The 23019-nt window shown below is 48.4% G+C and overlaps 1 protein-coding gene across 1 annotated transcript; it reads right to left on the bottom strand.

Annotated features, from left to right (window-relative positions):
- Positions 1-3526: 3526 nt before the first annotated feature.
- Positions 3527-20585, bottom strand: NAA40 (N-alpha-acetyltransferase 40, NatD catalytic subunit). The gene is made up of 7 exons (XM_065408491.1): positions 20532-20585; positions 12305-12357; positions 10964-11059; positions 9394-9552; positions 7993-8076; positions 5550-5627; positions 3527-3668 (listed from the first exon to the last, which is right to left on the bottom strand). Exons 1-7 carry the CDS (start codon positions 20568-20570, stop codon positions 3527-3529), a joined length of 651 nt encoding a protein of 216 aa, XP_065264563.1. The 5' UTR covers positions 20571-20585.
- Between the last annotated feature and the right edge of the window lie 2434 nt (positions 20586-23019).

Below are 23019 nucleotides of genomic sequence, written 5' to 3'. Positions count from 1 at the left end.
TAAGCAATGCCAGCAAATGACACTGGACATTGCTGACCCAGAAGAAAGGTCTCAAAAATCCCTCATGAATGTGTGGAAAGTCGCAGGTCATTGTGGATCCCCTTCATTCAGGCTGTAGGTTAATGGCTCTGCATTTGTGTTTGAAAGGTGTTAAGAGTTCAGCTTTAAACCCTGAATTCTCCATGCAGCGGTAGGAATCTTCTCTGCAGGTCTGCAGGTCAGCAGCTAGCCCCTTTTCAGCTAGTCCTTAGCCACAGCTAAGGGAGGAAAGCATGCACTGGTCGGTAACATTTTCTACAGTGACTAGTTTATTTTTGGTTCTACCCATCTAGAGATGCCTCAGAGACATCAGTGCCTTCTGAAAACCAGGCCTCTTTTAAGATGTCAAGTTAGGAATATAAATATGGGTGCAGCCAAAATCACTAGTCCCTTCAAAAATCCTGGCCTCCATGCCCAGCAAATCTGAAGAGTGAATATCAGCAGCTAAACAGCAGCATGATTTATCCCATTGCTCCCAATCTCCCTTCAAAATGAGCATCTTTGTCCTCAAAGACCCGAAATTGCAGGGTTGTGTGGGCCGAAGTTTAAAGCATCTTTCTCTCAAAGTGCAAGTTGGCAGGGGTGGAAGGAGGCAAATGGTTAGGAAGAGAGAAGCAGATCTCAAGTAAAAAGCCATCCCTGTAAAAACAAACAGGTTATTCCCTGTCCCTAAATAACATGCCTTTGTAGAAGAGCTATGGCTGGGATTTCACAGGTGCCTATCAGAATTATGGGTCCAATTCCCATGGCAAATGGGGTGTTTGACTCTCTGAAAAATCAAGCCCATATTACGTTTCTGTGCAGCAAGCCCAGCGAATGGTGGTTCTCAGAGCTAGAAAGTAGCTAGCTCAACTAGACGCATTTCACAACTCCGACAGGGACCTCTCCCATCCCAGAAAGAGGCTAAATTGCAGCAGAGTTCAGATTGTGTCTCTCTATGGCAGGTAAAGCAAAGCGCTTCTACATCCAGACCCTGGGCTGGCAGTGAAGTGCTGGGGCTGCCACAGGGCATGGGAGGCTGAGAATAATGGAGCTAAAAACGACAGATGAAGGGGAGGCTCCACCCCGCAAGGAGCAGAAACAGAGGAGCCCATACTGGACCAACTGGGAGAGGGGATGGGCATAAAGAACGGCAACACTTAACAACAAATGCATCAGATCAAAAGGTCTCTGTAACTGGGTGTGCATGGTGCAACATGGATAGCGGTCCTACCCCCTAGCAGGTGCAACACTTAGTGCAAGATAGATTGATGTCCTACTCAGCATGTGCAATGCAGATAGAGGTCATTACTCCCCCATAGATGCAACACCTGGTATGACAGACAAAGGTCCTATTCCCCCAGGCAGAGGTTGGAACAGGTATAGGTCGGAATCCCCGAGTGGGTGAAATGCAGATAAAGGTTCCACCCACAACAGGGGCACCTGATAAGATGGAGACAGAGGTCCCTACCACAACAGCTGCTCTGAGACAAAGGAGATTTAAAGAGTCCCATTGACTCCAGTTGGGCCCCACCAGGATCCCCAGAGAGGGCTTGGATGCCAACACACCTCACTGAGGCGAAAGGGGGAGCATGCCCTCCTGCTTCCTGGCTCAGGATGGAATGCCATGCTCTGAGGAAGGGCAAAAGGCATCTACTGCAATGAGGAATTTGTCACTGTTCCTACCGACAGTTTGGATTTGGTAAAAATAGAGGCTGGAACTCAAGCAATGAGTCACTGGCCTGTTCTGGGGGTATGGGAGATGAAGGATTGTCCTCCCCATGCGGTGGGGGGACTTCTGTGAGCAGCTTAAGAATAAAAAGGAGTCACAGACTCCATGACAGTTTCCTATCCTTGAGAAGAAAAAGTTACAGAGAGGCCTTAAAAAAAAAAAAAAAAATCACAAGATCCAGAATCTTCCTATCACTGGCTGCTTTCTACAACCTCCCTTTCATGAGGCCAACAGACCATGGCTAGACCTACATTATGGATCCTTTATGCTAACCTGGTTCTCAACATGTTTCCAGTAGAGCACTAAGCTATGTGACTTGTTCCAGCCAACACTGGTGTGGCATCTGCCCCTCTCCACCCTCCCATCCATGGACTATACTCGGCCAGAAAGACTTTGTGCTTCCCTAGCGCCTGCCACCCCAGGATCTCAAGCGTTTACAGACATTAGCTGGGTCAGTAGAATCCCGGTGTTACATATGGGGAAACCGAGGCACAGAGAGGGGAAATTACTTGAGCTGGGTGTCTTCAGTAGAACATGGAAGCTCTCAGTTTAGTCCCATGCTCTTACAGTCAGGTGTAGGGCAGCTATTGCAGAGAGATTAGAGCCATCACATGAGATCTGACTATTATTGATCACCCACAGTCAATACAATCAAGTAATCCCACTACAGTTGCTAGCTCCCTCAGCCTTATAGAGCTCCCAGGTCTGCTCTGCTTCAGTGGAAAGCACACTATAGCTAGAACACAAGAAAGCAACAGAGTTGTGGCGTGCCAACCTCAGACTGAGAACCATTGCACGTCTGCACTCAATCCCTGACTGCCACATGTAACTGCCAAGCCACATGCATTTCAGCTGAGCCAGAAATGTTCCCAATACGCTGATCTTACAATCCACTTCTATGTCTTCTTAGTACTTGGTACCAACCTCAGGGAAGCAAAAACACTAAAAAGCCTCTCCTTGCCCTAGCAAAGAAAGTGAAAGGAGTTTTGCACACAAAGTTGTTAGGGATGTTTTTTTTCATCCAGCTTTAAGATCCCAAAAGTTACAGGTTGTAATTTACATTTTAAAGCCAGGAAGAGCTGGAAATTGCCCATCAAAACTTGAGCATGGCCCTCTGCATTTCCTCTGCAGAAGCCATCACCATAAAGGTGTTACAGGTGATACATGGAACCTTGAACTTGGGACCCATGAGGGCTGGGTGAAGCATAAAGGAATTCTCAAAGGTTCTAAGATGGGCCTGTGTTATTTGGCTCAGAATCTTGTATTTGCATTGTAATGGGTTCTAAAGCTCCACAGAGCACCTTGGGAAAGAACAATGCTAATCCCTAGATGGTGTTCGCAGGGAGTGAGATGTGGGTAATAAAGCCATGTCATTGCTCTTGCTCCAAACCTCTTATATCACGCAGGTCGGTGGGAGGGGTGTCGGGTGAGAGAGAGGCTACTGGCTCATTGTCCTCATTGCATGCCCTGTGCTATCGCTGCTTCCTTAACCTATGCTTTGAAGTTGCTTTCACTTAGTGTCCTCAGACTCACACCTTTGGTGCTTCCTGTTTGAGGTCAGAGCACTAGGTCCAAGAGCTGGACAGGACTTTGACTTCTAGTGCCTCCTGCACAGAGGAGAGCAATTTCATACGCACTCCGGAACGTGGTCTAAGTCTCTTGACTTAAGAGGCAGGCAGTGACCTATCTTAAGGAGTATGTGAGGATGGGGATGGCAGGGAAAGAAGATGAAGGGGTGCATTTGCAAGGAGGATTACACAAAGAGGCGGTTCAGACTCAGTGGCAGCAGCCTCCGCAGTGGCTGCCCGAGTGAGAGTGCTGGCTCTCACCAAATTTAGTTCTTCGGCTGAGGATCTCATAGGAGCAGTCATCCCCGCAGCAGCCAGACATGCTGGGCGAGGTGTCATCAATTTCAAACCTGCAGAGGTACAAAACAACAGAGAGAGAAGCTACTTTCTGGCGCCTAGAAACTTAGGAAACACACCACGTTAGAGACTGCTTAATACTAGTCACCTTCACTTAGGGTACGTCTATACTTACCCGCTGGTTCGGCAGCAAGCAATCGATCTTCTGGGATCGATTTATCGCGTCTTGTCTAGACGCGATAAATCAATCCTGGAAGTGCTCGCCGTCGACGCCGGTAATCCTGCTCCGCGAGAGGAGTAGGCGGAGTCGACGGGGGAGCCTGCCTGCCGCGTGTGGACCTGCGCTAAGTACCTTTAAGTTCGAACTAAGATACTTCGACTTCAGCTACGTTATTCACGTAGCTGAAGTTGCATATCTTAGTTTGAACTGGGGGCTTAGTGTGGACCAGCCCTTAGCCTTAGGGATCTTGCCCTGACCTCTGCCAATGGTGCACAGGTTGGGTTATCCACACCCCTAGACAGTTCTCCCATTGCACTCTTCTCTGCTTTAGCCTCAATTTACAAAAAGGAATCAGAATAACAGATTTCTCCCTAATCCTGTATTGTTGTAAAGGTGAGGTCCTGCATACACAATCCCCTGGTACAGTCTACTTCCAATTATCCGAATAGCATGATAATCAAGAGGCAGGAGCCATTCAGAAGCAGGGTGGTCTCCCACATAGCTGGGAGCTCCTCCTCCTCACAGTCCTGGCTGGGGATCTCTGCTCTGCCCCACCCACTCACTCCCCTGACAGCAGAGCTGCACAGGGCTCCCTGCAGGACCGCAGCGGCTCCTTACAGAGATCATGTGTCACCAGCTCTGTGGCAGTGCAGGAAGCCCCCTGCAGCTCTGCTGTCACAGCCTTTCTCAAGCACTCTGGTGACAACGGGGCTGCAGAGGGCTTCCTGCGCTGCCACAGGAGCCGGTCAGCAGCAGGATGGCCTCCCCTTGGCTGGGGGCTCATCCTCCTCGCAGTCCTGGCCAGGGGTCTCTGCTCTCTTGTACGAATCTCCGCATTATCCAAATCCCTTCCTTGTCCCCCAGCATGGCACACACATGGGGAATGAAAGCTGACGGAGAAGTGGAAAGCATTGTTGTTAAATCTGAAGTGATAACAAACACATCACCCAAAGAGGTGTGTTTGAGTGTGGGTGCTTCCCATTTCAGTTGGTAAATGTGTTTCTTCCCCCGTCACTTTTTGCTCTAGGCAAGAATTAGCTATGAGGCCCAAGAACCACTCTAAAGACAATATAGTTTTAGATAGCATGGTCCAACGGACAGGGCACAGGACCGGGGGTGGGGAGAGATGGGTTCTGTTTTCAAGTCACTTTCCGTCTCTGTGCACCTGTAAAACTGGGGTAGTGTAGTGATGGTTAAATATGAGCTTTGTGGATGAAATGCACTAGACAGTCAGTAGCTAAAACAATCCTCCTCTGCATCTATAGTTAAGAGACAATAAAGAGAAAGCTCAACTGACAAGGGAACAAGCATTGGCTATAGTTAATTCAATTCAGTTCCAATGGAGCTACCTCTGTGTCACTTGGGGTGGGGGAGTATCTTGCAAGAAAGGCTGCTAGTAAGCAAGAGAAGCAGAGAGACTTGAAAACCCACCTCTCTATGCTGCCTTTAAGTAGTGAGCAGATGGCCAGGTCCTCGTGCACCCGTCCTTATCACCACCACCCATTCCCATCCATCCTAGTCTACCGTCCCCACGGCCTCTCCCCTTTAGCGTAACGTTGCCATAGCACTGAAAGACAGTTGTGTGAACAATGTGTTACAAACAGAAATGACGGAGCAGTCAGTGTACTACCATATTAAATAAATAACAGGTCACCCCCCCATCCAGCTCCCTCCATGGAGAGCAGGAAAGCAAGAGTTAGGGTAAGTTCCTTACTGTAACGCTTCTCTGAAGAATTGATAGGCCCCATGATTGTGTTTAAATACTGTTAGCATGACTTTCTTCATCTGTGTGCTGAAAGGCAAGAGAGAGGCCCAGCAGTCAGTGTCCAAAGAATAATACAAAAGGAATCCAAGGAATACTGACACCTAATGATCCCGCGGGGAGCTGGGAGACTCCGGGCAGCTGCTGGGCCCCCTACAGGAGCTCAGGGCACAGTCCATCTGAGAGTGGGGAGCTGGGCGGGCACAGCCCAGCTCAGAGCTGGGAGCCCAGGCAGCAACTGGGCTGAGGGAGCTGTGACCTGGGGGACAGCACAGCTTTGAGCAGGGCGGGCACAGCCTGGTTGGGAGCGGAGGCCCTGGGGGCAGACGGGCTCTAACTGGAGGGTGTGGTCAGCAATCTTGTTTTTCTGTCAGTGCGACTTCCAGGTTCTCAGCACTCAGCACCATTCTGTTGGGTTCAGATGGGGCTTCAAATGCTGAAAAGCAACATTTCAGGGCCTGACTCTATACACACCTATATGCATGCTGAACTTTACAGATGCAAGTTGTCCTGTTGACTGCAACAGGACAACTCAAAGACAAGACATGCCTAAGGCATGGTCTACACTTAAACGTTTTACCGATATAACTGTCTGTGATGTTCACCGTTCAAGTATAAGAGGAGAGAGCCAAAACTGCAACATTCACATTTTATTCCTTCTTTCACATACACTGTTCTCTCTCATCAAGCACTTCTTGAAAGTAGTTGCTGTTCCTATGCATAATCATAGAGGAGCGCTCCATCTCAGGAAGCTATTTATCATAACAGGCTGGGGTGTGATTTTCACCATTATACCAGTACAACCCCTAATGCGGATGCAGTTATAGCAGTAATAAAGATGTCTTAAACCGATATGGCTTATTACCTTGCTCAGACAGGAAGATCTGTACTGGTATAAGCCCTTTTAAACCAATGTAACTGCATCCACACTAGGAGGGTTGTACCATTTTAACTACACTGGTATAGTGAAAGCAGTACAACTTGTGTATGTAGCCAAGGCATTATGTGTTTGTAGGACATGGGCCTCAGACTACAAATGTTATTTATACAGATGCACACACTATGGCAACACATAATTTGTTCATTGAATCTTTTTTCCTACTATTTGGTTTCACAAAATTTTTAACGAGGGTGATTAACTTTGGAACACTTTGCCAAGGGAAGTGGCGGATTCTCCATCTCTTGACGAATTCAAGACTAGCTGCCTTTCTTGAAGATGCTTTAGTCAAACAAGTTATTGGGCTCAATGCAGGGGTAACTGGTTGAAATGCTCCAGCCTGTGCTATACAGGAGGTCAGACTAGATAATCTAATGGTCCCTTCTGGCCTTGAAATCTATCAAAAAGTTTTATTCATATATTCAAATAAACTAAAATCCAAATTTTAGTCCAAGCTAACCAAAACTGACCCTTTGAACACATGCCATTTGAAGCGTGGGTGTATTAAAGATATATTTCCTTATGTTTAGCAACTCTGACTCCAAAGAGACAGAGAGCACTTGGTGGGTAAAAGTTTTCTTTTACTATTTTATGCTCCTGTGGACCCCGGAAGAGCTGGCCTAGCTGTGGGAGAGGAATCTAGAGTCTACTTTTGCTGATGCATCTTCCATCGAATTGTTAGCTACAGTCCAATTGCAGAATGCTTATCACTTGTGAGGAGGTGGAAATTGCAGAGGACCCAGCTTGACTGTCAGATCCCAGAGTCAGTTTACAATACTCGCAGGGAAGGGGGGGAAAATCTCTCATCAACTGAGCATTCTGATCAGGAGTGAGACAGACACTATGAGCTCAGAGGTCCCTGGAAAAAAAAAAACATATTGTGGGGAAAAAAAGTGACAAGACAACAACCTTGTAAGTTTAGAGGTGAGTACGTGAGAAGATGGTTGTCCAACAGTCTTTGCTTTTCCACAGTGTACTAGGTGCTGTTGCTTTTACTGTGTGATGTTATGACTATACAGAGTAATAGAGTTTAAGGCCACATTTAGCCTGAACTCCTGTATAGCACAGGCCAGAGAATGTCACCCAGTTATCCCTGTATTGAGCAAAATATCTTGTTTGACTAAAGCATCTTCCAGAAAGGCAGCCAATCTGGATTTGCAGACATCGAGAGAGAGAATCCACCACTTCCCTTAGGAATTTGTTCCAATGGTTAATCACCCTCAGTATTAGCAACTGGTGGCTTATTTCTAACATGAATGCGTCGGGCTATAATTTCCAGCTAGTGGTTTTTGTTCTGCCTTTCTCCACTAGGTTAAAGGAATCGTTGGTACTTCAGAAGTTCCCCATGATCTTCTTTTTGATAAACTAAACAGATTGATTCACACTTTAAACAGAAGGCTATGAAACTGACAATTATTTCAAAACAGACTTTACATGCCATGTGGAACAGCAACTCACCTGTTTGCCATGAGCTGCAGAATCTGTATGAGGAACTTGCCAAGACCTTTCCTTCTGACTTTGCTTTCCAACTGCACTTCATAGCTGGGAGGAAAGTGGGAGGGGACAGGAAACGAATACCTTACAACATGAAGTTTCAAGATCTTATACGTGCAACGTCCTGAAATCCATGCAGCCAGAAAATTTGCAGGCATCACACTAGCAATGCTTACGCACACCCATGATATATTTGTATTGCTCAACTTCTTCATGTCTTTGTTCTGCAGACACTAGCAGATGCAAAACAACCCAACTTGCCTCATCACACAGAAAAAATTTCCCATTTAATTCAGGATCCAGTTCACAATTACCCTCCACGGACTCATTCCAGCCAATCTCTGAACCCCTGTCCCACCACTGTTGGGGTGAGACCCTTGTGTATAAGAGAGACCAGCCTTTCCGTAACTCTCCACTTCATTGACTCTCCATCTCATCAAGTATCTCAGCCAGAAGTCTCTCTCTAATGTTAAACCAGCCTTGCCGCCCACCCCATGCAGCAGGCAGGCATCAGCCATATTCTGTAGAGGAGAGTTTGAGGCACCCTGGGGGGAAGGTCAGCAAATCAGTAGCAAAGCCAGGATTAGAACCCAGATTAGAACACAACACCCGTCCTGATTCTAAGCCAGTGATACTCAGACCTCGGTGGTTCAGGAGCCAAATTAGTGATCAATGTTACCCAAATGAGCCACAGTAGTGTGAATTCGTTGTTTCATTTACTATAGTGTTATATATCTATATTTACACAGTATGACAGAGGGAATATTTAGGTTTTTATATACATATATATATAATTCTCAAAGTAAAATGACTGACCAAGTATTATTTTATCAGCTACAATTGGTTAATAACATAGTAAAAGCATCCTGATTGGTTAATAACTTAGATTGATAAATTATTAAATCACACAGTGTTTTAATATCATGTGTTGCAAAGAGCCGCAGGAGCCACTTGCAGTTCACGAGCCTCAGTCTGACTATCACTGGTCTAAGCCCTAAATCACACTGCTTGAGGGGGCAAAAGCGATATAGGACCATTCCCTGGCCAGCAGCATCACCCTTTCCTCTTAGGAAAGAGCTTGACATGACTGTTATGGCCTATAGCATGAGGGTGAATCCAGGAGAGGCACATTCTGCTCATGGAGCAAACAAAGGAATGCAGCAAAGGCAGGGCGAAGGGGTGGCAGTGTAATCTAGTTGACAGGGGACTGGACTGGAATTCAGGTAGATAGAGATCTACTTCTGGCTCTGCCACTGACAAGCTGTGTCAAATCACTTCCCTACTCTTTCGCTCTCTGGTTAGAGGAGATGGGCAGAAGGCAATGCTTGTTTCTAAAACAAAGGGAGTAGGTGCTAGGACACATACCAGTACAGGACTTCGTCCCCGCACTCCACGTCAAACCGGAAGTGCGAGAACGCCACAGGGACAGAGCTATCTTCCCAAGCGATCAGGTACCAAGCTCTGTCATCTGTCATCTCCTCCCGCTTCTCCCGGTCTTTCCAGCCCCACTCGCTCTGCTCATACCTGCAGGCAGGGAGAAGAGGAACAAGGGCAGCTCAACGCTCCTTCTGCAGAAAGCATGATGGTCCCAGCACTCTGGTCCCCTTGCTTCCTGCATACACTGTTCTCAGGATTTCTACTGCTGGCCCCTTCCATCTACAGAGATCCAGATGAGAAGATTAATAGATTTTAAGGCCAGAGGAACCATGATGATCATCTAGGGCACATCTAGACAAATACTTACTGCAAGACAAGTTGGGGTGTAAATATACAGCACTCCAGAAGGCCACAACCTAAATGTCCGTGTGGACCCTGCTACTGCACACTAAAAAGTTTCCTAGCGCACTTTGACCTACTGCTGTTTCAAACTGAATTATGCAAAGCGTATTAAGGAACTTTTAGTGCATAGCAGCATGATCCACATGGACAGTTAAGGTGCAGCATTCTGGAGTGCTATAGATTTACACCCCGGCTTGCCTTGTTCATCTAGACATGCCCCTAGCCAGACTTCTTGCATAATAAAAGGCAGAGAATCTCACCCACAGATTCACACATCGAGCAAGGTTGAGAATGTGTCATTTTTAGTAAGAGACGTGTGATCTTGATTTGAAGACTCTAAATGATGGAGAATCCACAATATCCCTAAGTAAGTTGTTTTGATGGTTAATCACCCTCCCTGTTAAAAATCTGCACCTTATTTCTAGCCTGAATTTGTAGCTTCAGTTCCCAGACACTGGATCTCATTCTGCTGTTGTCAACTGGATTCAAGGCCCCTTTTCTATCTGCTCCCCCTGTAGGTACTTCTAGACAGTGATCAAGAATGAGGAAATACTTTCGCCATAACCCTGTCATTGGGGGTCCCACTATTCCCTACAGATTCAGGATTCTGCAATACTCTGGGGCTAGGTAGTAGTTCTGGTCCAACCCAAGGTACAGAACCCACAGCAGGATTTTGATAGATCCACAGGTTTTAAAGGCCAGAAGGGAGCATTAGAACATCTAGTATGACATCCTGTCTGACACAGGTCAGAAAATAAAATTTGCTTTAGAATCATAGAAATGTAGGACTGGAACGGACCTCGACAGGTCATCTAGTCCAGTCACAACTCTGTCTAGAATGAAAGGGGGGACACATTCCCCCATGGAAGGCTGATCACATTAACTATCCCTAGCAGAACAATACTCCAAGCACAGCCTGTGGGACCTGTGGCTATTCTACAATGGCCTAGGAAACCATCTACCAGGATGTGTGCGTTCTGGAAGGGGGCAGCGCTTCTTCACAATATCCCCAGCGTCTGGTGCTCGGTTCTCATTGGTAGCCTTGCAGTTGGGGGAGGTTTTACTTCAGTATCTGTGGCTGCCAGGGAGTCCTCAGAAATCATGTCAGCACCAGCTTGCCCCAGGGACAGGGTCCCCCACTCTGGCCTGGACTTACAGAGTTTGCATATTTGTTTTGGTTAGTTCGAAAGCCCAGTCGACTGTAGCCTGGTTCATGCCCGACACCCGCTTACACTCGATGGAGACGTTTAAACTGTGAAAAGAGAGATGGGAAAGCAGCACTTAGCACCAGGCAAGCCATGCACCAAGATACCCAAGCAATTTCAGCTTGCTTTTAAACTGGCTGGTCAGATTGAACCAGGGACCTCCACAGCTCAAAGCATGAACTATTACAGCTTGAGCTAAACAACCAAAGCTCCCTAGCTAGGCCTGTAGCAGACTCCTCTCCTGTGCAGATCAGGCACACAGAGGAATCTGTAATACACGCTCACCAGTGGGTCACACTTACTGTACAGGGAAGCCTAGTCAGCCACAGATGAAGAAGAGGGGATTTGTATCCTGACCTCAGCACTTACATGCAAGCAAGAGAGGTTTCTATTGAATTTATGTATCTAAAGCACCCAGCACTGTGCTATCCTGGCATCAGGAATTCAGCCTAGCATTATGTGTATGAAGAAGAGGAAAAAGAGAAGGTAGACAAAGACTCGCCTTGTGCTGGAGACTGGAGGTCAATTGCCAGCTCTATGACAGACTCCCTCTGAGACCTTGGGCAAGTCACTGAACCTCTCTGGGCCTCAGTTCCTCCAGCCGTAACATGGAGAGAATAATCCTTCCTTTGGCTATTTAGATTGAAAACTCTTTGGGGTAGGGATTGTCTCTGATGAGGCCCATGCAGTGCTCAGCACAGTGCTGACCCCACCCTTCAGCTGGGGCCTTTTGCGGGTAACACACTACTAGTATTTAAAGTCCCAACATTTCCCCTGCCCAGTTGAATCTACTTCTCCCCACAACTGAAACCAAGTTCTCTCTCTCTCGCTATGCTGTAACCTCATCTTTCAGAGAAAATAAGGGGCATTAGCAGACAGGAAAAATACTTAGTATTAATATTTTCCTTCACAACCCATCCTAGCACCAACACTAGCTTTATCTTCCTCTCACTACCTCAAAGTTGCTCAACAAGCTTTATTTTTATTAGATACATTATGGATCTAAAGCACACCCACACACACCCCACAACTGGGATGGGGGAGCCTTGTTGTGCCAGGTGCTGCACAGGCCCATGGTGAGAGAGCCTCTGCCCTGAAGAGCTCACAGTATAAACAAGCAAAGTGTGGGAGGGGAAACTGAGGCACACAGAGAGAAGAAGGGACTTTCCTGAGGTCAGACAACAGGATAGTGACAGACTTGGGATTAAAGTTCAGGTGTCCTGGGTCCAGTGCATTGCCCTAGCCATTGGACCACAGCGTCGTGAAGGACTAAGTAAGGAGCATTTGCTCACCCATTCCTGTCGTATTTCTTGAACACTGGGAAGGCTTCTAAGGGGTCTCCAAGCTACAGGGGAAAAAAAGAGAAATCACACCCTAGAAAATTAGATGTTAATGCACATGAAGCGGTCAAACTACAGAGTGATGTTGGGTGAATAGAGGGTGTCCGCCTTCGTTCATGATTCTCCTCCTTTCATAGCTTTAAGACTCTGTTTTTACCTTGCTTCCTGAAATGCTCTGGAGAAGGATCGCTAGCCCCGTTGTCTATATAACGAGGCACAGATGCCTTGAAGGGGGAAGAGGGGAGGAGCTTTCAGCTGTTTAGAAAAAACAAGAGAGGAGCTTTGTTCTTTCAATAGGTCTATGTTCAATCACAACAGCTGAGCTGCAGCCAGCACCTGAGAAGCATTATTGTGCACCCCACATCAACACTCCAACAAACCATATTCCTTACCCCTTGCTTATTTCAAAAGCAGTCAGACTGGCTGATCAGACCATAATTACAAGAGGAGCTCCCTTCCCGTGACAGGGGAAAACTGCAGGGTATTAGAGCAGTAGAGTAGGCTGCAGAAAGTCAGAAGGAGCTGGTATTTCGCACAGATTGTTTGGATTCTCTTCATGCACGGTGATCAGAGATGAATGAGTGAGGGGTCAGCGCCATGGCAAAGAGCAGAGCAGTAGCTTATTCTGCAGCTAGAATGGTAACTCATGGGCTGACTTTACAGGGTGCAGCTCGTTTTCTAGACTCTTAGCTGAGTTTAAAAGCCAAGTTGGAAAGCATTTCTGAGAACCAAGGGCACCATAGTACAGGCACAGGTCAGGCAGTCAGCAAGTGGCATATGGCACATCTTGGCCTCCTTCTTTGTTTGCAGAACACTAGAGTGTCTCACAGCCACATTCACGTTTAGAGACACAGCGTTCCCCTCCCTCCCTGCTACAGTAACCACTGCGGCTCTTGCACATTAGATTCCTTATTGTCTTTGAATACATTCTTCATGATGGCTTAATTGCTTGGTTCCATACACAGCCTTACTGGAGGCTGGACTCAACCATTCTTCCATTCTACAGCCAAAACCAAGTATAAACAAGAAAAATCCACTGTCTTTCTATATCTCTTAAGGCCTGGTCTACACCTAAAAATTAGATTGACTAACTCAGGGGTGGGCAAACTTTTTGGCCCTCGGGCCACATCTGGGTATGGAAATTGTATGACGGGCCACGAAGCTCACGGGTGCGGGAGGGGGTGAGGGCTCCAGCTGGGGGTGCGGGCTCTGGGGTGGGGCAACAAATTAGGAGTTCAGGGTGCGGGAGGGGGTTCCGGGCTGGGGCGGGGGGTTGGGGTGCAGAGGGATAGGGCTCCGGCAGAGGATGCAGGCTCTGCGGTAGTGCTGGGTATGAGGGGTTTGGGGTGCAGGAGGGTGCTCTGGGCTGGGACTGAGGGGTTCAGAGGGCAGGAGGGGGATCAGGGCTGGGGGGCAGGAGGTTGGGGCGCAGGAGGAGGTCAGGGGTGCAGGCTCTGGGCAACCCTTACCTCAAGCAGCTCCCAAAAGCAGTGGAATGTCCCCCCTCTGGCTCCTATGTGGAGGTGCAGCCAGGTGGCTCTGCGCGCTGCCCTGTCCGCAGGCACCGCCCCTGCAGCTCCCATTGGCCGTGGCCCACCTCTGGACTAACTACATCGCTCAGGACTGAGAAAACTTTCATGTCTTGTGTGACATAGTTAGGTCGACCTAACCCACACTGTAGAAATGGCTAAGTCAATGGAATAGTTCTTTCATCAACCAAGCTATTGCCTCTTGGACAGGTGGATTAACTACACTGAAGGGAAAAACCCCTTCTGTGGATGTAGGAAGAGTCTGCGCTACAGCGGCATAGCTGCAGCTGTAGCTGTACTGCTAAAGTGTAGACATATCCTTAGGAACTTACATGGCGCCCATTACCATAGCATCTGGGTACCTCACAATCTATAATGTATTTATCGTCACAACACCCATCAGGCAGGGCAGTGTTACTTCCATTTTACAGGTGGTGAAACCGAGGAATAGAGTGATTTACCCAAAGTCTCAGAGGAAGCCTGGGACACAGTAGGGAATTGAACTAATCTCCTAAATCCCTGGCTAACACCATAACCATTAGACTAGTGGTCTCCAACCTTTATAAGCCCAAGATCACTTTTTGAATTTAAGGGCAACCCAGGATCTACCTCGCCCCTTCCCCGAGGCCCTGCCCCTTACCCAAAGCCCCGCCCCACTCACTCCATTTCCCCCCCCCGTCACTCGCTCTCCCCCACCCTCACTCACTTTCACCGGGCTGGGGTAGGGGTTTGGGAGGGGGTGCGGGCTCTGGGCTGGAGCCGAGGGGTCCGCAGTGTAGGAGGGGACTCTGGGCTGAGCCTGGGGCAGGGGTTGTGGTGCAGGAGGGGGTGAGGGGTGCAAGCTCTAGGAGGGAGTTTGGGTGCAGGAGGGGGTTCTGGGCTGTGGCAGGGTGGGGTACAGGCTGCTGGCTCTGGGAGGGGGGTCAGGGCTGGGGCAGGAGGTTGGGGTGCATGAGGGGGTATGGGGTGCTGGTTCTGGGAGAGAGGTCAGGGCTGGGACAGAGTGTTGGGGTGCAGGAGGGGGTTCGGGGTGCTGGCTCCGGGAGGGGGGGTCAGGGCTGGGGCACGGCCTCCTGTTGGGCAGCACTTATCTCCAGCGGCTCCCGGTTGGCAGTGTAGCGTGGCTGCCGCTAAGGCAGGCTCCCTGCCAACCTCGGCCCCACGCCGCTCCTGGAAGGGGCCAATGTGTCCCTGCGGCCCCCGGGGAGGGCAGGTGGTATGGGACTCCGCGCGCTGGCCATCTCTGCAAACACCGCCCCCGCAGCTCCCATTGTCCACAGCTCCCCATTCCCGGACAACGGGCGCTGTGGGGGCGGTGCTTGCAGGCAGGAGCAGCGTGTGGAGGGAGACTCCTGCCCCCCCACCCGTGCTGGCTGCTTCCAGAAGCAGGCATGGGGCCGGGGCAGGCAGGGAGCCTGTCTTAGCAGCAGCCCCGCTGTGCCACCAGAGATCACGATCGACTGGGAGATCCTCTAGGATCGACCAGTCGATCGCGATCAACCAGTTGGTGACCACTGCACTAGAACATCCTTTCTCACCTCTCATTCAAGCACCTTTGAGTGTTTTATAATTACTATTATTAGTGCATACATTCCTCAAGTGCCCAGCATTATAGCACATGAGCACTACAGGACAACAAGCACCCTTGTGTGGTGGCAAAAGCATAAGAAGCAATCAAGTCACCCACCCACCATCTCTGGGGTGGGAAGTAGCAGCTAACAGTGCACAGCAATGCTAAGCAGTTAATAAACAGAACAAAAAATACTGCATCTAACTGAAACTAAAGGGGAATTCAGGGTAGGCAGATAGGCCACTACACTGACAGCCATCTGTGTAAGAGACAAGATAGGAGGATTGTAATCACCCTTTTGTGTTTCATTTAACACTGATCTGTGAAAATATACACTGAGGCATACTTGTTTAAATGGCTGTATACTTCAAGCAATGGAAAAGGGGACTCTGCCTATAAAGGACTGTAAAAAGGAACATTAGTAACTACTTACGGTACGTCTACACTGCACTCAGAGGTGTGACTGCAGCATGTATAGACATATCCGAGCTAGCATTAATCTAGCTAGTTCAGGTACCAACAACAGTGAGGCCATAGCAGAATAGACTTTAGTGCAGGACAGCTGGCCGAGTACATAGCCAGGAGGCCAGGTGGGCTTGTACACCCCACGTTGAAGCTTGTGTTTTCATGACTTCACTGCTATTGGTACCCGTGTTAGCTAATTCAGATGAGTCTACACACGCTGCAATCACACACACCAACTGCAGCATGGACATACCCTAAGTTTAAGTGTGCTACATGATATGCTGACAGTTTCTTGCAAAATAATGCCAGTTACATAGGAGTTCTCATCCCTGTTCATGACCTGTGTTGACAGCTGGATTTCTCTGGGACAATGTGGCTTAAAAAGCGCATAGAGCGCTCCTGGTCGTGGGAGTCCAGCTGAGGAATGAGCATCCATAGGAGATTAAAAAGTGTGATCTGCAGTCTGACCACTTTCAGGGACCCTCCTCCGAGACAAAGCATGTTTGATCTTCTCCATAACTGGCACTGTAAAGGGGTTCTTTACTCACTGCTAGGGTGTCTCCTTGTGGCTGCATCTGGAGAATGGAACTCCCTGGCCTGATACTCCCACTATCTATCTTTCATGCTGTGTCCCCTCTCACACTCCAGGATTTGGGGTACTCTCGCTCTTCATGATACAGGGTGTTCTCTCTTCGTGGCTTGGCCCTTCAGCCAGGTCACTATGTGATTTCCCCCTTCCGGGGCATCAAAGTCTCTCCATATGAACTCTCAGGAAGTCTTCCAATTCACTGCCCAGACTGTGCCACTTCTCCAGTGGGTGGTAGGGGAACCAAGGCCCACCCACTAGTCTGGATTCTAGCTCAGGGACATTTGACTCAGTGGTCAAGGTCTGCACTGTCCCAAACCTGGCTGCTGTTCCCCTGAGCCTTTTCCTACTCCACCTCTATCAGGCTTCCTTCTCCACCACCTCTCTGGTTAAGTTCTTTCCTCAGGGACAGAATCCCAGGGCTTCTACTCTCCCTATGGGTTTTCTCCTTTTCCCTCTCTAAGACCAGAGAATGACTGCAGACTTCCACACCACAGTCTCCTTCTGCCCTCACTGGCCTTATACCAGCTCTGCCGGCTCCCTGGGCTCCATCCTCAATCAGGGATTGCCTATCAAGACTAATCCTCCTTCAGGAGTGGCCTATCACAGGGGTGGGTAAACTACGGCCCATGGGCCGGCTCCAGCTCTTCAGGGCTTTGGATCCAGCCTGCAGGACTGCCCCCCCGTGGCGCCGCGGACCCCGCGCCGCTCTCCAGAAGCGGCCGGCACCAGGTCCCTGAGGCCCCCGGGCGGGTGGGCAGAGGGCTCCGTGCGTTGCTCTTGCCTCCAGGCACCGCCCCCCTCAGCTCCCATTGGCTGGGAACAGGGAACCGCGGCCAATGGGAGCTTCAGGGGAGGTACCTGGAGGCGCAGCAAGGGCAGCGCACATGGAGCCCTCCGCTCCCCCCCTCCCCTCCCCAGGGGCCGCAGTGCTTCCTGGAGCGGCGCGGGGCCAGGGACAGGGCAGGCATGCAGGGAGCCTGCCCTGGCCCCGGTGCACGCCGCTGCCACCCCGGAGCCCGAAGCCCTTCTGCATCCCGCCCCCCCCCAACTCCCTGCCCTAAGCCCCCTGCCTGCACCTCGCATCCCTCCTGCACCCCAACTCCCTGCCCTGAGCCCCGTCACACCCCACACCTCTCCTGCACCCCAACCCCCTTCCCTGAGCCCCTTCATACACCCCGCACTCCTCCTCTGCCCCAATCTCTTGCCCTGAGCCCCTTCCTGCACCTCACACTCCCTCCGCACCCCAACCCCCTGCCCCAGCCCTGCATACAATTTCCCCAACCAGATGTGGCCCTCGGCCCAAAAAGTTTGCCCACCCCTGGCCTATCAGGTTAATTGGCCCCTTCTGAGCCCTGTTAACCCTTTCTGGGCTAGTCTGGGGTGAACCCAATCACTGGCAGGAGGAAAATTCAAATACATAAATGTCTTTCTATGGTAGGTGTCCCCCACATTGCCATAGTATTTGAGTGCTTCACAATCTTTCATACATTTATCTTCACAACTCCCCTCTACTATTATCCCCATTTTGCAGATGGGCAATGGAAGCATAGAGACTAAGGTTATGGATACATTGCACACATTATAATGGGGAGGCTGTGCTGTTGTAAGGTGTGCTGTGTAGCCGCTCTTTATCGCTGGGAGAGAGCGATCCCAGTAACAAAATAAAACCACTTCCAACGAGGGGTGTTAGCTTTGTTACCAGGAGTGTGGCTCCTGCCGATAAAGTGCTGTCCACACCGGTGCTTTGTGTCGTTAAAACTTTTGTTGTCCAGGAGCTGTTTTTTCACATTGCTGAGCAACAAACGCTTTAACGATGAAAGTGTCAGTGTAGACAAAGCCTAAGTGACTTGCCCAAGATCACAAGCAGGGACTTGAACCCTGATCTCCCAGGCTACTTTCCTAACCCCTAGACCAGGGGTAGTCAATTATTTTTTGTCAAAGTCCATATTTCTTGGTCAAGGTATAATCAAGGTCCAGACTCCAGAGAAATATTTTTCACAGTGCAATAACAGTAATGATAATAGTAAGTAAATAAAATGATTTTGCGGTCCATTCAAGTGTCTCCCGGTCCAGATTTGGCCCGCAGGCCACCTATTGACTGCCCCTGCCCTAGACCATCCTTCCTCTCCTCTGTCTTTGGTTAAGGAGAGAAGAGCAGAAGACTCCATGAAATCCGATAGGCACCTCACCCTACAGATTTAATTTATCATTGGAAGTGCATAGATATGGCAATGAGAGCTATAGAAAACCACTAGAGAGCAACCGCCCTGGAGATTCCATTTATCCATAGAATGTGGGAGTGGCAGAATGTATTCTCTTCCATAGTAATAATGCTCAGATATAGTACCGTAACTCCTCTTACTTAACGTTGTAGTTATGTTCCTGAAAAATGTGACTTTAAGCGAAACGATGTTAAGCAAATCCAATTTCCCTATAAGAATTAATGTAAATGGGGGGGTTAGGTTCCAGGGAAAATTTTTTCACCAGACAAAAGACTATATTATCTATATCTATATCTATACACACACACACACACACACACACACACACACACACACACACACACACACACACACACACACACACACACACACACACACTATAAGTTTTAAACAAACAATTTAATACTGGTACACAGCAATGATGATTGTGAAGCTTGGTTGAGGTGATGAAGTCAGAGGGTGGGATATTTCCCAGGGAATGCCTTACTGCTAAATAATGAACTAGCAATCGGCTGAGCCCTCAAGGGTTAACACGTTGTTAATGTAGCCTCACACTCTACAAGGCAGCATGAATGGAGGGAGGGGAGACAGCATGGCAGACAGAGACACACACCCTGTGTGAGAGAGAGAGATGCGCATTGCCCTTTTAAGTACGCTGACCCCACTCTAAGTACACTGCCTTTTTAAATAGATCAGCAAGTTGAGACAGCAGCTCCTGCCAGCAAGCTCCCTACGTCCTGAGCCCTGTTGTGTCCCACCCCTGATCTATGGAAATGGGGTAAGCAGGGTGCAGGAGCAGGAGGGAGAAGGACACCCTGACATTAGCCCCCTTTTCACCCCCCATGTACAGCAAGCAGGAGGCTCCAGAGAGCAGCTCTAAGGCAGAGGGCAGGAGCAGCACATGGCAGTGAGGGAAGGGAAAGCTGAACTGCCAGCAAATGATAGCCTGCTGGGCGGCTGCCACACAGGGAACTTAGGGGAACGGGGAGCTGATAGGGGGGCTGCCAGTCCATCCTGGTTCAAAGCTCCCACCAGCTAGCTCCCACAGGCTGCTCCTCCTGCAAGCAGCGGACAAAGCAGGCGGCTGCCAAATGGCGTTATAAGGGAGCAATGCGCAACTTTAAACGAGCATGTTCTCTAATTGATCAGCAACGTAACAACGAAACAACATTAACCGGGATGACTTTAAGTGAGGAGTTACTGTACTTTTCATCCATAGATACCAAAATGCCTTACAGAGATCAGTATCATCATCCCCATTTTACAGAGGGAGAAACGGAGGCACAGAGCTTGGATGTAACTTGCCCAAGGTCACGCAGCATGCCAGTGGCCAAGCTGTGCCCAAGTTTCCCAAGTGCTCTATCTACTAGACAACACTGCCTCTCCCCCCTGCATAACCCTACAAGGACTCCTCACTCCTGATGTGTAGGGACCCTCTGTAGAAAGAAGGTGGCATTTCAATCTCCAGTCTTTCAATGCCTGGCCTCTGAGGAAACTGCCAACACTGTTGTCAGCGTTGATGGCGGCTTTTGTAACATGGATCCATCAACTCATTTCACACGTACCATGGAATGGCCACCAGACTGTAATGACTTTTAGGACACAACAAGCTGGAGGTGTAAAGCTCCTCATCCCCTAATATTAATCCTCTGAGCTATTCAATTGCCCAAACCCATGAGGGAGATTGGGTCTCTACCATTAGTCTCTGTGTACCCCATTAACAATCTCAGGGCCAGCTAGTCCTCAAATTATGATAGGGTGGAGTTAACACTTGTTTGGGGGGAGGGGCGGAGGAGACACTTACTTTATTGGCTGCTTCTACCTTAGCACAAACAGCATCCATGGCAGCCCGTTCCTCCAGTCGCTTCTGTTTCTTCTCCTTGGCTTTACTTGACTTTCTCTGAAACAGAATGATTCAGGGTTACAGCACGACAACCCTCACCTTGTCTTGAACTCAAGGGCACTACCTATAATGGGCATAAAATTGAGGGGTGGTGGCAATCTGCCAGTCTGGCCCAAAGGGACTACATATCTCAGCATGCAATGGTCCAAGAGTCATTTGCTTGATCAAGACAGACTATTGCACTCAGAGATCTGTAGTCTCTACAGGGCATTAAAGGACAGCTGCACGCAATACTGCAGAAAGAAGCCCAGTGGCTGCTGTCTGCCCATCCCTACATTATGCCAAGTTTCATGACTGAAACAGATCAGATATTGTTCAGCAATACCGTTCTAGTTACTGCAAAACAGACCACAGAAATTCAGACTTGGGACTTTAAAAAGCCATTTTATAGCTGCTTCCAATGAAAACTGTTTTATACCAAGGTGGGTTGTTGGGGGTTTTTTTGGTTGAACTATCAATGCAAATATTTTATATTAGTTTTATTTTAAAATACTGCCCACAAATGGTCGAACAGAAACACTCTTTTCACTAGCAGAGACCCACAGGCATGAAAAACCATAAGCTAAGGATCAGATTCATGAAACACAACCAGTTTGATTTTAGGAATTTATCAAATAATTCCATCCTATATCCCCAAAGCAGAAGAAATTACTTGTTTACTCTAATGTAACTTGTTTAGACTTCATTCATATGCATGTTTAAAGTTTTCCTTTTTTTTAAATTAAGAACTACTATCTTTTAATATTTATGAAGCATGGGCCAGGCACTGCTGGGGACTTTCAGGGACAGCACTGTATTGGGATAAGATGAAAGTATAGTAGGAAATGCCATTCTTTAAAGGGAAGCCCTGCACACACCTCTACAGAAGTATATTTACTGTATAGATTTTCAGTACAAGAGGAGAAAGGCAAACAATGACATCTGGCAGAAGATGAGCTATGCAGTTAGCACAGCTGTTGCTGTACAGTCTGTTGGATTTGTGGTTGCTTCACAGCCTCGAAATCACTGCACATGCAGCCCTGCATCCTAGCCAGCATTTGCTTTGGAGCTGATCATCCAGATGAAGAAACTGCTTTATGAGACATGAGACACTTGTTCCCCACAGCACTGGTGCTTTGTAGAGCAGATCAATATTGAGAAGCTAACTCATGTCACCACTTAGGGATCACAATAGTAATTTTACTCTGCTCCACTACTCACCCTACTGCAATCATGCTTGGAAATGCTGCCATAAGTCATTTGTTTTCTGCAGTGCTGTAAAGTTTAGCTGGGTCTGCAAGTCACTAAATACTGGTGGGTGTGAGCCAGTACTATGCTTAACCTTAATGCTCACATAAAAAAAGAAACCACCCAAGTTCAAATCAGGACATCAGTTCTCCTGACACGTGGCGGGCAAACATGTTCAGTCTGCACATGAACCAAGGGGAAGTGAGGCAGGAAAGCTGCCAGGCTGCAAGCTACATAAACACATGGCAGCAGAGCGTCTCATGAACCTCCTTTGCACAGATCAGACTGAAAGTTGCATTCCTGAAATTGCTTGTTTAACCCAAAACCCTGACATTGAGAAAATTCCTAGTCCCTTGCATGCACAACTTTATGCTGCCTGATACCAGGGAAAGCAGATACGGGTACTTTCTTTGGGGATGCTGAAAAAGACTCTGATTGGGATGAACTCCCTTTCACCCATGATTGATCAAAACTCCTCCCACTGAATTGAGAGTATGGGCTCATGGCAGATTCATGTCCTGATTAGCAAACTTCAGCACTTATTTCACTTAATAGCTATCCATTCTGACTGGGGCCAGTCGGGGCAAGATTGCCAGTAGTTTAAAAAATCATTATGGCAAGAGGTAAGGTCACCCTTAACTATCCCTTATTTTAGTACTGAAGTTACACTGGACTGCACTGTAACTTGCATTCTCCACTCTCTCATTTGGAGTTAATCCTTATTCTAATGCAGAGAGGTAACTTTTAAAGCTGTGTGTCTGTGAGAGAGAGAAAGTGCAGGTTGGCATAGTCAATCTTCTGTCTGTTCCCAGAACACGGATAGCCGCAGGCAAGCTTCCCACATGGTTTCCAGCCATCATGGTACTAGGAGAAAGAGGGAAATGGCTTAATTAATCTTCAGCCTCTCAACAAAGAGGCCAAGCGCCAATGCTGGAGGTTGTTTCTGTAACGTGAACATTTGCTCACTGGGGACCAGACTGAGATCAGCAAATCATTACACAGGGGCCACTAAACGACCATCAGATGGGAATGACTTTTAGTTGCTCCTGACCCAAGGCCATATGGGAATTGATGACCTAGAAGTAAGAGACTCATTTCCAATCTCCTGAGCCATCCGGTTAGTGGAGCACAAGGGAGAGATTTCCCTTTGGCCAGCCATAAA

The sequence above is a fragment of the Emys orbicularis genome, chromosome 7, assembly GCF_028017835.1.
Source record: "Emys orbicularis isolate rEmyOrb1 chromosome 7, rEmyOrb1.hap1, whole genome shotgun sequence".
In the NCBI taxonomy this organism is placed as follows: domain Eukaryota; kingdom Metazoa; phylum Chordata; order Testudines; family Emydidae; genus Emys; species Emys orbicularis.
Note: the sequence above shows the minus strand (reverse complement) of the source record. Positions and strands in the feature narration are given on the sequence as shown.